General features: G+C 56.9%; 1 protein-coding gene across 3 annotated transcripts; it reads right to left on the bottom strand.

Annotated features, from left to right (window-relative positions):
* Positions 1–1,183: 1,183 nt before the first annotated feature.
* On the bottom strand, positions 1,184–10,326 carry XIRP1 (xin actin binding repeat containing 1). Of its 3 annotated transcripts, XM_039843257.1 has the most exons (3): positions 9,871–10,326; positions 3,969–7,311; positions 3,406–3,541 (listed from the first exon to the last, which is right to left on the bottom strand). In XM_039843257.1, the coding sequence occupies exons 2-3, from the start codon at positions 7,305–7,307 to the stop codon at positions 3,533–3,535; spliced, it is 3,348 nt and encodes a 1,115-aa protein (XP_039699191.1). In that variant the 5' UTR covers positions 7,308–7,311; positions 9,871–10,326; the 3' UTR covers positions 3,406–3,532. The 3 variants fall into 3 exon arrangements, with proteins under 3 accessions (XP_039699189.1, XP_039699190.1, XP_039699191.1); XM_039843255.1 differs by having other exon boundaries at positions 1,184–7,311; XM_039843256.1 differs by having other exon boundaries at positions 1,184–7,308.
* Between the last annotated feature and the right edge of the window lie 2,124 nt (positions 10,327–12,450).

Here is a 12,450-nt window from a genome sequence, read left to right as displayed (position 1 = left end):
CTCTGTTGCTTAGGGGAACTGCTCCCCCATCCTCATATCGGCAGAGCAGGCAATGAGAGGGCTGTGAGGGTGTGGGAGGCTGAGCCCTTGGCTGGCGGTAGGAGTTTGCCTGTTCAACTGAAGCAAAGTGTGGGCAAATTTCCATAGAACCTTGCAGGAGGCAGGATGTGGGATGGGGTAGTTGCTAACACCCCTTCCTACAAAGTGCTATCCTGAAAATCCAGGAGCTAAGCTTGCTCCCACCTCTGGGTTTCTGCATATGCTCTTCCCTCTGCCTAGCATGCCCTGCCGCCTACCCCACCTCAATTTTCACATAACTGGCTCTTTATTATTTAGATCTCAGGGGAGGTTTTTATTATTATTATTATTAGAGAGGTCTGCCTTGGCCAAGTCCTCTAAGGCAGTCACCTGTCATTGTCACATCACTATATCTTAAGACCCCTACCCCAGAGTGGGAGAATGGCCCAGTCAAGCGCCTCACCCTTATTCCTGATAGTTTTCCCTGGTTATTCACTGTCTTTCTGTCTCCTCACTCTAGAAAGTCAGTTCCCTGAGAGCAGAACCCTATTAGAACTCAGCTCTGTGTCTCTGCTGCCTAGAACAGGCCTGGCATGCAGCAGGCACTCAATGCTTTTTGAAAGAGTGAAAAAGGCCTTTCACCCAATTATTCTGGCTTTCCCGGCCAGGATCTGTGCCCTCCCAGAAACCCCTGCTCTGCACACCGCACCTGGCTTGAGCAGGGAGAAGTGGCCCAGCCATCTTGACCACTGGTCACCAGAGTTCTCTTGGCGTGAGGCCCTCCCTCCTTCCCAGGCTTGACTGGGCTACTCTCCCACTCTGGAGCAGGATTCTGGTTAGATGCCACTCCAAGATGATGTCCAAGAACTGCCAGGCAGAGAGGCCAGAGGTAGAACAGCAGCGGTGTGTGTCAGGGGGAGGAGCGGGGTGAGGGGAGCAAGGAGAATAGGGGTGCGGGCAGGCCTTTCTGGATCCCAGCCAAGATGGTAGAAGAAGGGGTGGCTTTTCTTAGCCTTCCAACACTGCTGTTGCCAAGAAAACAGGGCACCTGGAGGTTGTGGCTGTTTTCCCCAGTGGGAAACCAGACTCTGGAACAGATGCACAGTCAGACACACACAGAAAAGAGAATAAAACTTGGGTTTATTCAGACTGCCCCCCCCCCATTTGGGTGCAGAGGAGGCGAGTAGGCAGTCTCTTTTGGCTTTTAGAGACATTATTGATTGCCACCCTTGTCTGTGTGACCTTTGGGCTGCTAGGATGATCTTCTGATAGATGGAGATGGTGATCAAGGAGCTGAGCAGGGCCCTCTGGAACCTTCAGTCAAATCCCAAACAGAGACTAATACAGTGTCTAGTTGGCCCTGTCCTCTCCAGGAATTAAGAAGCGAATGGCTGAGAACATTTTGACGCATAATGAAAGAAATGAAGGCTGAGGGTGGCAGGTCTCTCGGGGACTCCATCTCTGGCAGTGGCATGCAGACTCACGTGGCATTCAGTTCTGTGTGAGGAGCACGTGTGTCTGCATGTATCCATGCCCCCCCACACACAAGCCGCTGCAAGCCCCCATCCTACTCCACTGCCCAGGTAACTTGGTGGTCCTCTTCCTAATCTTTCCTCCCTCTTTTGTAAGAACCGGGCCAATTGATGGAGCCGACCAAAGGGAAACCACCCGCAGAATTCCGAAGATGCCCCTTCTTCTTGGTCCTGGCCTCATGTATGCGGGAGGAAGGCCCCACCTCAGTCCCCTGGAGGGAGGTGTCCCAGGGACAGATGGGAGGCTGTGGTGGGAGGTGGAGGGGCTCAGTGGGCTGCAGGCTGGGAGTGGCCACAGGGCACGGGGACCCTCTGGGCTTCTGCCAGGTCCCCCCTGAGCCCGGCTGGGCTGTGCAGGAACTGCCGCAACAAGGGGGAGGCTTGGAGCCCAAGGTGGGGATCTGGGCCGCTGGGCGACCCTGCCTGCCCCATGACCGTGGCGGAGGATGCGAGGACTGTGTTCCTGCTCTCGTCTGCCCCCTCATACTGCTCAGTCCTCGTGGCTCCGTAGTGCTGGGAGCTGCCTGGCCTAGTCTGCAGCTCCAGAATGCACTTCTGCTGCATGCTGGGCAGAGGACCGGCTGGGGCAGGAGCCGGCTTGGGCTGTCCGGAGCAGTGGGCGACCTCCTGCTTCCCGGCCTTATCCAGGACACCTTTCTGGTGGAGCAGGGCCTGGCTCACATCCTGGGCCAGGTGTGTGTTTTCTGTGACTTCTGGGCTGCCCCCGGGGCTGGGAGCCTTTGGGAGCTTCCTTGCGGGTGACTGGATAGAAATGCAGGTTGGGGAGGAGGGTGAATCTCTGGTGGAAGGCAAGACTCGAGGGAGGCCTAAATCTTCTCTCAAAGTCTCCAGCCTCCTGGTGGAAGGGGTGGTTGAGACTGCTTGACCCGTGGCCCCTGTGTGATTTCTGACCTTAGCTTGATTCTGGACCTCAGGATGACATGTAGCCTCGGTCTGACTCTTGACTGCAGTTTGACCCCTGACCTCCTGGCCTGTGCAGTTGGGTCTGGCTTTACTGCTGTTTATGACACTGACTTTGAAGGGGCTGTGGTCCTTTGAAGGTCCTCTGGAATGGCCTCTGGTATTAGCCTCAGGCTGGAGATTAGACATGGAGCTGAGGGCCTTGTGCACAGCCTCCTCAATGTCCAGCAGCCTGGCCAGCGTCTGTTCCTTCAGCCGGGCAACCTCCGTGCTGACCTTCCTCAGCTCCCCAAAGGCCTGCTCCACTGAGGCTTCAGGTTTGCGGGGGGTAGCAGGAGCCTGAGGGGCCCCTCCCAGCTGGGGCACAGCCTCAAAGAGCCTCCGCAGTGCCCTCACATCCACACTGCTTGCTGCCTCCTTCTCCAAGGCTTGTACTTCGTTCAGGAGGCTCTGGAGCTCTTGCTGGCTTCCCTGCAGAATCTTGGGGCTCTGAGAGGCCTCTTGCTGGGAACTTTCTGTGAGCTTCTCTTCTAGGGGGCTGGGGTTCTGCTGCAGTGAGGTGGGGTCACTGCTGAGAGCTGAGAACTTGGGGGGCTCAGGGCTTTGGGAACTGCAACCCACAGCCTGACTCTTGGTGGGCCTGGAGGCCATGATGCTGGGGCCATGTTGGGGGCTGGGCTGGTTCTGACCATTGGGACACCCAGCCAGAGATTCACGTCCCTGGCCTGCAGTGGTGGGGACCTTGGCCGGCTGAGGGATGGCTGCATCTGTCTCACTTTGCTTGTATTCTCCTTGGGAGGAGCTGAGAGATCGAGCTGAGGGCTTGGGCAGCCTCTGAGGAGGTGGGAGCTGGCTTAGATAAGCAGGTTTGGGGGGCAGCTGGGGCTTCTTCCTTGGGGACATGGTGGGCTCCAAATTTGGGGTCTTTGTCTGTGATTCCCAAGGGGTTCTCTGGCCAGCAGGGCTGGGGTGGGAGTGGAGAAGGGGGCCCTTCAGGGCCTCGGAGGCTTGCCAAGTGGAGTCCTCATCATGGCGGGCTTGGGCTGAGAAGTCAGGTCCCGTCACAGCAGCTGGGAGAGGAGGAGGAGGAGGAACAGAAGCATTATGGGAGTGCAGGCTGGCACCTGCTGCCCAGGGCCCAGAGGCCAGAGTGTGATGGGCTAAAGAGGCAGCCTTCAGGGTGGTCTCTGCAGCTTGAAGGCCGCCTGGGCCGACTCCTGCCATAGCTTTCTCTGGAGGCCCCCAGGCCTTCTGCGTGCAGCCCCCAGGCTCCTCCCGACCTGGCCCTAGACTCTGACCTGGGCCTTCTTGGCGTGGGCTGGGAGCCTGGGCTGAGAGGGCAGTCTCTCTGTCCCTTGGTAGGGGTTCCCTCTCAGAGAGCTGGACGCCCCCATGTAGGTCAGAGGTCCTCATGGGGTGAGCAGTGTAGATGCCATCCTGAATAGTCACCCACCCTCCAGGCAGCCCTCTGGGCAGTGCTTTCTGTTCCCCACTGACCTTTCTGGGGGCTGCTGGGATCCTGGGGTCCCCTCCAGCCATAGGTCTGGTGTTGCTCTGCGCAGACCCAGTGGCTGTGGCAGGTGCTTGCGGAAAACCATCCTGGAAGGGTGTGGAGACCGTTCTATGGGTGGGGCCTTGCTTGTGTTTACTCAGAACTTGCTGGTGCAGGCTTTGGGCCTCAGCTGTTGCCATCCGCAGACCCTGCATGGCTGCCTGGAGGTCTGGGGCCCCAGGCCCTGGGGGCATAGTCATGGCTCCTTCCGACTTTGTCAAAGCTGCCATCCCTTTCTGCTCAGTGCAACTGTCTTCTTGCTTTTCTTCGCCAGTCAGAGGGACTGTCATTCCAATGGCCTGGGGGGTGACCCTGGGGCCTCTCAGATGCCCTATCCCCATGCTGGGGTCCAGTGGGGGAACATGAATGATGTTCTCAGTTGGGGGAAGCCTCTGGGCCCCCTCGCTGGCTGGCACTGGACTCGGGTCAGCCGGTGGCTCCCACCGCAGATTGTGCAGGCCACTCAGGTCTCCTTTGTCTATGCAGCTGGCCAGCAGCTGCACACTGCTCCTCTCAGGGGCCCTGCTGGTTAGCCAGGGCTGCAGAGAGTAGGCGGTCAGTGAGACCAGGCCCTGCTCTGTCTCCTGCATCACCAGCCCAGTCCTCGCCACCGAGGTGCCCAAGCCGCAAGCCAGCAACTGCTGGAACTCAGGGTCCAAGTCTTCAACATTGCTGCTGCTGCCTGGAGCTGGAAGCCTCAGTGGCTTGAGCTGGAGCTGGCCTGCTAGGTTCTCCTGAACCAGCAACCCCTGCTGGTCCACGTCTGGCCGGCGCAACACTTGGCGGACAATCCTAGGAAGCTCACCAGATACCAGCTCTTCCTTCCGTATGCAAGGGCCCCCCTGCCCTGGGCCTGGGAGCACGTACTTGGCAAGACAGAGCTCCCCCGGCCCTCGGGCCTCCATGAGGATGCCTCCTTGGTGCAGGATGCCAGGCGTGGCGTGTAGAGTCCGCAGGGTCCCCTGGGCTGCAGTTTCCTGCTTCTCTGGCACCCGGCTGCCTGATGGGCCCACGGGCTGCTCTTCTTGTAGGTCACCTCCTCGGATGCTCTCAGCTGCCAAGGAGCCCATGGGGCAATTCTCAAAGAGCCAGGTGAACTTGTGCACAGAGCCTGCAGGGATGGGCTCAGGGATTGCCCTTGACCCCTGGTCTTCCTTCTTGCCTGCCTCCAGGGCCTGGAAAACCTCCTTTTGACGAGACACTTGCCCGGAAGGGATCTCCACTCGACTGCAATATCGCACAGGCCCTCTCCCGCAGGGACGGCCCGAGGCCGGCAGGGGCTCCGTCTCAAAGACATGTCTGTTGGTCTGCCTTTCTCCAGCTTGGACCTGGCTGACTTGCAGGTGCTGCTCCCTGGAGCCTTCTGGCCTGTCCAGGGGTTGGGACACGAACATCCAGGTGCAGGACTGTTCCTTGGCCTTAGTTGTGGGATCTGTGACCTCTGACCCCTGCCTCTCTGCCAGCTCACTCATTGGGCATGTCTCGAACAACCACCGGATGGTCTGCACATCACCCTTGAGGGGTGTCTCAGGCTGGGGACCTGACTGACTCCCTTCTTCTTCTTGTCGTTCCTGCCGCTCCCGCTGGTGAATTACTTCCAGGGGCTGGGTCTCAAAGAGCCACCGGGCAGTGCCCACGTCTCCGGCCACCACTTCCTGCCGGGTGATGCCCCGCACCACATCGACGGTACTGGGGCTTCGGCCCAGTTGGTCTAGAGGCTGTGTCTCAAACATCCACCTGTAGCCCTGCACATCACCTCCGACTACCTGCTCTCTGCTGACAGAGGTCAGGGCATGGAGGTGGCCTTTGGCATCCTGCATAGCATACACTGGGGACCCTGTGTCTCGGGACTGCCCAGCGGAATCAGTTCCATTGGCTCTGCTTACACTCCTGGGGGCTGAAGTTTCACCCTGCCCAATGCTGTCCAGGGGAATGGTCTCAAAAAGGTTCTTGAAGGTCTTTACGTCCCCTTTCACCTCATCCCTCTGGGGGGCAGTCTGAGAGAGGGACAGTGCTGAGGAGCTGTCACTGGATAGATGCTCATACATGAGCCCCTCACCCTCCTGGGGACCCACCCGCTGCAGGTGACCCACTTGGACTTTGTCTCTGGGAGCATCCAGGGGCTTCATCTCAAATAGCCACAGGGTGGAACGGACATCGCCAGGGACCACTTCCTCTTTGGGCGGGGCCTCTGCCTCAGCCTCTTCTCCTTTCAGAGTGTCTAGTGCTTGGGTCTCAAACAGATGCCGCTGATGCTGAACATCTGGACCAGGAGGGATAAGGTCTGGGGATGGCTGGAAGTCCTTCTCGTCCACCAGGATCTCCCTGATGGCATCCAAAGGCTGTGTCTCAAAGATCCAGCGAGTTGCACTGACGTCAGGCCGGGCTGCCTCCTCCAGGGAGATCCCCCGGATCACCCGCACCTGGCTGGGATCCCGGTTGATGGCATCCAGAGGTTGGGTCTCAAAGAGCCAACGGGCTGACCTCACCGCATTGCTTTGGATCTCCTCCCGGCATGCGGCCTTGACCTCGTGGATGGCGCCGTCTGCATCCTGGATGGCACACAGTGGCTCCGTTTGGAACAACTTCACTGTCTTCTTCACATCACCCTTCAGCTCCTGGATCTCTGAGCGCAACTCCAAAGGGCTCTGCTCCTGGATGGAGGGGCGGGAGCCCAGGCGGTCCAGCGGCCGCGTCTCGAAGAGCATCCTGGTACCCTGAACATCTCCACTGGCTGCAGGCTCCCTCACGGTAGCCTCCGGTGCCTCAGCCTGGCCCGTCAGCTCATCCAGTGGCTTCGTCTCAAATAGCCAGCGGGCTGCACGAACATCTCCCCTGGATGGCGGAGGTCCGGCGGGCTCCTGCTCTGTGCTGTTGGCAAAGGAGCCTTCCTCAAACTTGCGAGAAGTGCCCTGGACATCCCCGCTGGGAATGGGCTCCTTGACAGCTGGCTTCTCATGGTCCCCAATGGCATCCAGCCGCCAGTTCTCAAAGATCCAGCGCATGCACTGGACATCGCCCTCAGTGGGCTCCTCCGAGTCCAGGACCTCAGCCAGGTCTTCGGCCACAGCCTCTTCCAGGTTCTTGCGGAGCTCGGGGTGGATGTGCCTGTAGAGGCGGCGGAGCTCGTTAGCCTGCCGCTGCTGGTGGAACTTAGAGAAGGACCCCTTGGGTGGCGGCAGGGGCAGGTCCTCTGGAGCTGGCGGTGGAGGGCGGGGCAGGTCCTCCGCAGTTGCCATCCGTGTGGTTGGTGTGAAGGCCACCTGCATCTGGGTGTCGGCCATCCTTCTGAGAAGAAGGGGCAGAGATGAGGATGGGACTGGGGGCCTAGGTGGGGGAGGGGCTGGTTGCTAGGAGAAATGGCAGGGAGGAAGGTCTAGGGGCAGAGTAGCCTGCAATCACATGCCCTCTCCTGGGTCACCCTCTGCCATGTCTTGAACTTAGAGCATGTGGAGGCATCCCACGAGGTGGGTTTCAGCTTCCCCAGGATCACTTGGGTTGCTAGGGAGCAAGCAGGGCGCTGCTAGCCATGAAGGTCTGTCCTTCAGCCCCAAAAGGGATGATCAAACCTTCAACGGGCAAACTGGATATGCCCATCCTCACCTTCCGTTACCAAAATCAGTTTTCCCTGGTGGAGACCCAGGTAAGTGGCCCAAAGGAATCCTGACTCATGGGGTCTTAGCCAGGGAGAGGCAGGTCCCTAAACCGGTGACTATTTCCCATAGAGAAAAAAATTTCCTTTAATAACACCAGAGGGCGTGCTTGCCACTTTCCCTGGGAGTCTTGCTCCATCTCTCTCTCCACTCTGAACTCACTCTCCAACCTTCCCCTGTCCAGGGAGGTGCAGCAGGGGCCTGCGGTCCATGATCTAGCAGAAGCAGTAGAGTATCTCATGGTTAGGCAGAGCCAGATTCTGAATCCCAGGTAGGGGCTTCTGTGCCATACCCCAAGACTCAGAGGTCTGAGCTAGGGGGATCTCAGAGGTCTTCTAGCCCAAACACTCACAATTAAAGATAAGGAAACTGAGGCCCAGATGGGGTCAGATTTTGGCCAATGAGTAACAGGAAGTGCTGGCTCAGGCTTCCTAGACCCTATTTGGAGCCTAGCTTCCAAGGAATAAGAGGGTGGAGAGTGCGAAGCTTTCTTATTGGCTGTGGTACCCCTCTGTTTCCCAGCAGGCACCCCTGAGAGTGTGAGGGTGACAGTTACAGGGAGGGAGGGGTCCATTCCTGACTGCAACTGGCCGGAATCCGGCTTCGAGCTTGTCTCCTTTCTCTCTCTTCTCGTAGATCAGTTTCTGCCAAGGCGCTGCCTCCCCCAGCTCACCTCTGCCCCCTCCATGCCCTCCCACCCCTCAAGCCTTTCTCTGTGTCTTATCTGTCTTGTGACAGGTGGACTAACAGTCCCCAGAAGCCAGTAGGGAAAGAATGAGAAGCACGTCCCCCATCTCGCTGCCCCTGACCCACTGCTCTGCTCCAAACTCGGTGCTAAATATAGCTGAGGTCCTGGCTTCGGCACAGCAGCCCTGGGCCTCTCCAGAGGGAGGCTCAGCCAGCGGGATCCTGGGCTCCTTGGCCCATCTCATCCCCTTCTCCACCCTGGACTCCTTGATCCTGCCTCTGAGTCTCACCACACACTCTGGGGGATTCCTGTAGTCTCTGAGTTCCAATGAAGACCCCCTGCCAATGGCAAACAAACCATGCCTGTCCCCGCCTCCTCCCTGTCTTGTCACAGCCAGGGTGGCCTGAGCAGATGGCATATGCAGGCCACCAACTCCACCCCGCCACCACCCCCAGGAATCTCCACAATCCCTGCTGTGGTCACAGACCGTTAGAATCACAGAGTCCAGGGATGTCAGACATAAGGACTCTCAGAGGTCACTGAATCTGACTCCCTCATTGTTCACACAGGGAAACTGGGGCCCAAAGAGGGGAAAGGAGCTATCTTGGGAGGCTCCTCAAGGCCCGAAGCAGGTTTCCCAACTCCTGGCTGTCTCATCCTTGCCCTTGCCTGGCCTGAGACTCTTGGGCTTAAGTTTCTAGACGTTAGGGACAGGGAGGAGGGGGAAGGCACAATTCAGAACTGGGACTGGACTTAGGGTGTCCCAGAGCTTGGCCTCCTCAGGCTGGCCAGCCCCTCAGAGTGACCCCCACCCCAGTTTGCCCCTCCTTGGCCCAGCCCCTCTCCAGGTGTCTACATCTGCGCAGACTCAGATCCTGTCTCTCCGACCTTGTGTCCCCCAGATTTGTCCCCAGGGCTTTCCCACTGGACAAGATGATGGCCTGGAGCAGAATCTGCATCCCACCCCAGATCCTAGACTGTGATATATGGGGAGCCAGGCTCAGGCCAGCCTGGGGTAGACGCTCCTGGGCCAGGAATGCCAGGATTTTCACCCACGTAGCGGGGCATAGGGCTCGTCCTGGCAAGGCAGAGTCGGGCCTGCTCACCGCCCTCCACCCGCATGTCCCCTGCCTCTCTTCGCTCCCACTTTCCTGCCTGGGAGGAAGCCCTGAAGCCCGAGGAGCTCCATACTTGTCTTTTAAAAACCACAACTCCAGGCCACCTCCTCCTTAAAGCCCTTCTGGATTTTTTTCAGACTGGCAAGAACCTGTCCCTTTAGGCCTGTGGCGGCCACTCTGAAATCTCCCGTGGGGCTCATGCTAAATCTCCCTTCGCTTCCTCGTGGAATCCTTATATCAGAGACCCCTCCACTCACCTACATCCAGATGCAAGGCCCCTTCTGCCACCCCTAACATCTGCTATCCTGAGAACAATCAGAGGGTCGGGAGGGGACCCCAGCCTAGAGAGCCAGCCCTGCCATGGAAAGACAAAAGGCAGGTTACTCACCTGAGGGACCTGTTTGGCTGAGGGGGTGCTTGGGGTCTGTGGCAGGTGCAGCCCAAGGGTCTGTGCTTCCTCTCGAGCTTCTTGTTCGGGGTCTGCTTTGCTGGCTCCGTTAGATGCCTTTTCGCTACCCTGGCTCTGGGTCTCTGTCCCCTGCCAGCCCCAGCAGCTGCCTTTATCTTGCTGGCTAGGGGGTGGGCCAGGGTGGAGGCGGGCGCGAGAGGCTAAGTTCAGAGTATGAAGTGGTTCAGTTATTTTTAGGGTTTGTGGAAGTCACTCTTCCATCCTGGGGAATCGATTACATGTCCTTTCTGCTGGGGAGCGAAGAGATGTGAAGGGAGAGCTTCATTCATCCAAGTCCCATGTGAGGACTGGGCTCAGTGACTCAGCCACGGTGAGGGTGCCAGTGTTCCAGACTATTCTGAGGAAATGAATAAGGAGGGGCACCTGACACCTGGACAGCCCTGCTCCCCAGGCCCTCCCCTCTCTGACTGGCCTCTGACTGTTCCTGATGAGTGCATGTCCACTCCGCCAGGAGACAGGGCCCGAGGGCAGGCCCCCTTTTCTGTTCCCAGCCTGAAGACCTCTGAGAATAAGGCCCAGCTCTCCCTCTCCCTCCCTCACCCTGCACTAAACATTTCTCTCTCTCATATCCATTCCTCCTCATGCCCCACAGGTCAGATCTCCACAGCCCTGAGTGCAGCTGGATTAGGGGGAAAGGCATCTGAATTTCTCCACCTCAACTCTTCACTAGGTCCCTGGTTTATCAAAGAATTCCACGGAAAAGTTCTGTGGTTTTCATAGCGGATTATCTGGGTCCTTGTTTACTTTTGGGCTCTATCCTCTGACTCAGGGCCCAGACTTTCTGGGAATGGAGGGGAGGGGAAGGGTAGCAGGCGGGGAGCTGACGGTGGGTTATTTCTGACCCTGGAGTCATCAGCTTTCCGCAGAAGGAGAGGGGTGGATCACACCTGCCCCTCCTTTGCTGCCCAGAGTTTGAAAGGCTTAGTAGGCTCAAGAGATGCTGGCATTTAGGCCGGAAGGGGCCAGTGTGGTAAGGGGCATCAGGGACCATCCAGAGCACACGTGAAGGCAGCCTTTTGCCCAGGTTGGCTCTCTAAGGCCATGCAGGTGCCTTCTGTTACCTGGCAGAAGAGGGTCTTCCTTCTGACACCCCGAATGCCCGCTGGTGCCAGGGAGTGACAGCAGGTGTTGCTCACTTTTTCCATTGAGTCGACCTCGGTCATGTAGTGTTGGCCTGTGGGTGGGGAAAGGGGCATCCGGGAAACCTCTCCTGTTCCCGATCCTTTTTATACCCCCCCCCCCCCCCAGCCAGCATTCTCCCAGCTCCTGGCTCTCCCGTGAAGGTCAGGGAGATGCGATTTCCTTTCAGGCCAGGGCAGGAGGATCCTCAGGTGTCTCAGAGAGCCATCGCCCTGGGGATGCCCAAAGTGCCTCCCTGCTCCTGTGGTTTTGAGAATTGAGTGAATTAATGTCCGAAAAGGTTTTATGAGAGTGCTTAGCACAGAGCATATGCTATAGAAGTGCCTGCTGTTATTACACAGATAAGCAAAGCACCCAGGTAGAATCCACTTTTATGTTCAAATTGAGTGTGTTAAGTCATGCAAGAAATTTCTTAGGCCTCAAGGTCAGGAAAGAGGCTTTCCCCGACCACCTGCATTTAAAAAAAATTTATTTTGAATTTTTAAAAATTTCCCCACTTCCACCCCTGACCTACAGGTGTTACCATACACCCAAGGCCTGGTCTGTGGCTCTGCTGGGGCTTGAACCCAGGACCTTCAGCATGTAAAGCAGACATGCTAACCACTATTCTATGGAACCACTCCTCCTTTGTTTTTATAGATAAGGAAACTGAGGAACAGAGAGGGTAATGAATAAGAGGCAGGAATGATTAAGAGCCAGACTACCTGAGCTGATACAACAGTGCTCTCCAATATAGTCACCTTCAGCCACATGTGACTAAATTTAAACGAATTAAAATGAAATAAAATTTAAAATCCAGTTTCTCTATCCCACTAGGCACATTTTAGTTGCTCCATAAAGGCGTGTACCTAGTCACTATCCTACTGGACAGTGCAAAAACGTTTCCGTCGTTGTGGAAAGTTCTATTATTAACATAAAAAAATCTCATAACAGATGGGATTTCCCTCTTTGTCTTGGCTGTTAGGAAGCTCTGAGCTAAATTTTTAGTCTTCTAGTAAGTAGACTCTGTGGCCTGGCGTCCCGTGTAATGAAGGTGACTAACTGTCCCTCTGTTGCCTGTCTCCAAGGGGTTTCCCAGAACAAGGGACTTTCGATGTTAGAAGTAGGAAAGTTCTAAGAAAACCAGGACGTGGTGGTCACCCTATGTGTAATGATCTAACAGTGTTGCGTCATCAAGGTTTCAGTCACAAAGCCATTAAGGCAGTAAGCCACACATTATTTAGTGGACTATCTTTGATGGAGATATTGTGCCTCTATCTTTTCGAGCTCCTTTAAATTATTTTGGGAATGAGGCTAGGAATAAATAAATACACTGAAGTTGAATGGCCGTGCTGATCAAAAGGCAGAGGGGAATTGGGG

This window comes from Pteropus medius, unplaced genomic scaffold (genome assembly GCF_902729225.1).
Source record: "Pteropus medius unplaced genomic scaffold, Ma_sr-lr_union100, whole genome shotgun sequence".
Taxonomy (NCBI): Eukaryota; Metazoa; Chordata; class Mammalia; order Chiroptera; family Pteropodidae; genus Pteropus; species Pteropus medius.
Note: the sequence above shows the minus strand (reverse complement) of the source record. Positions and strands in the feature narration are given on the sequence as shown.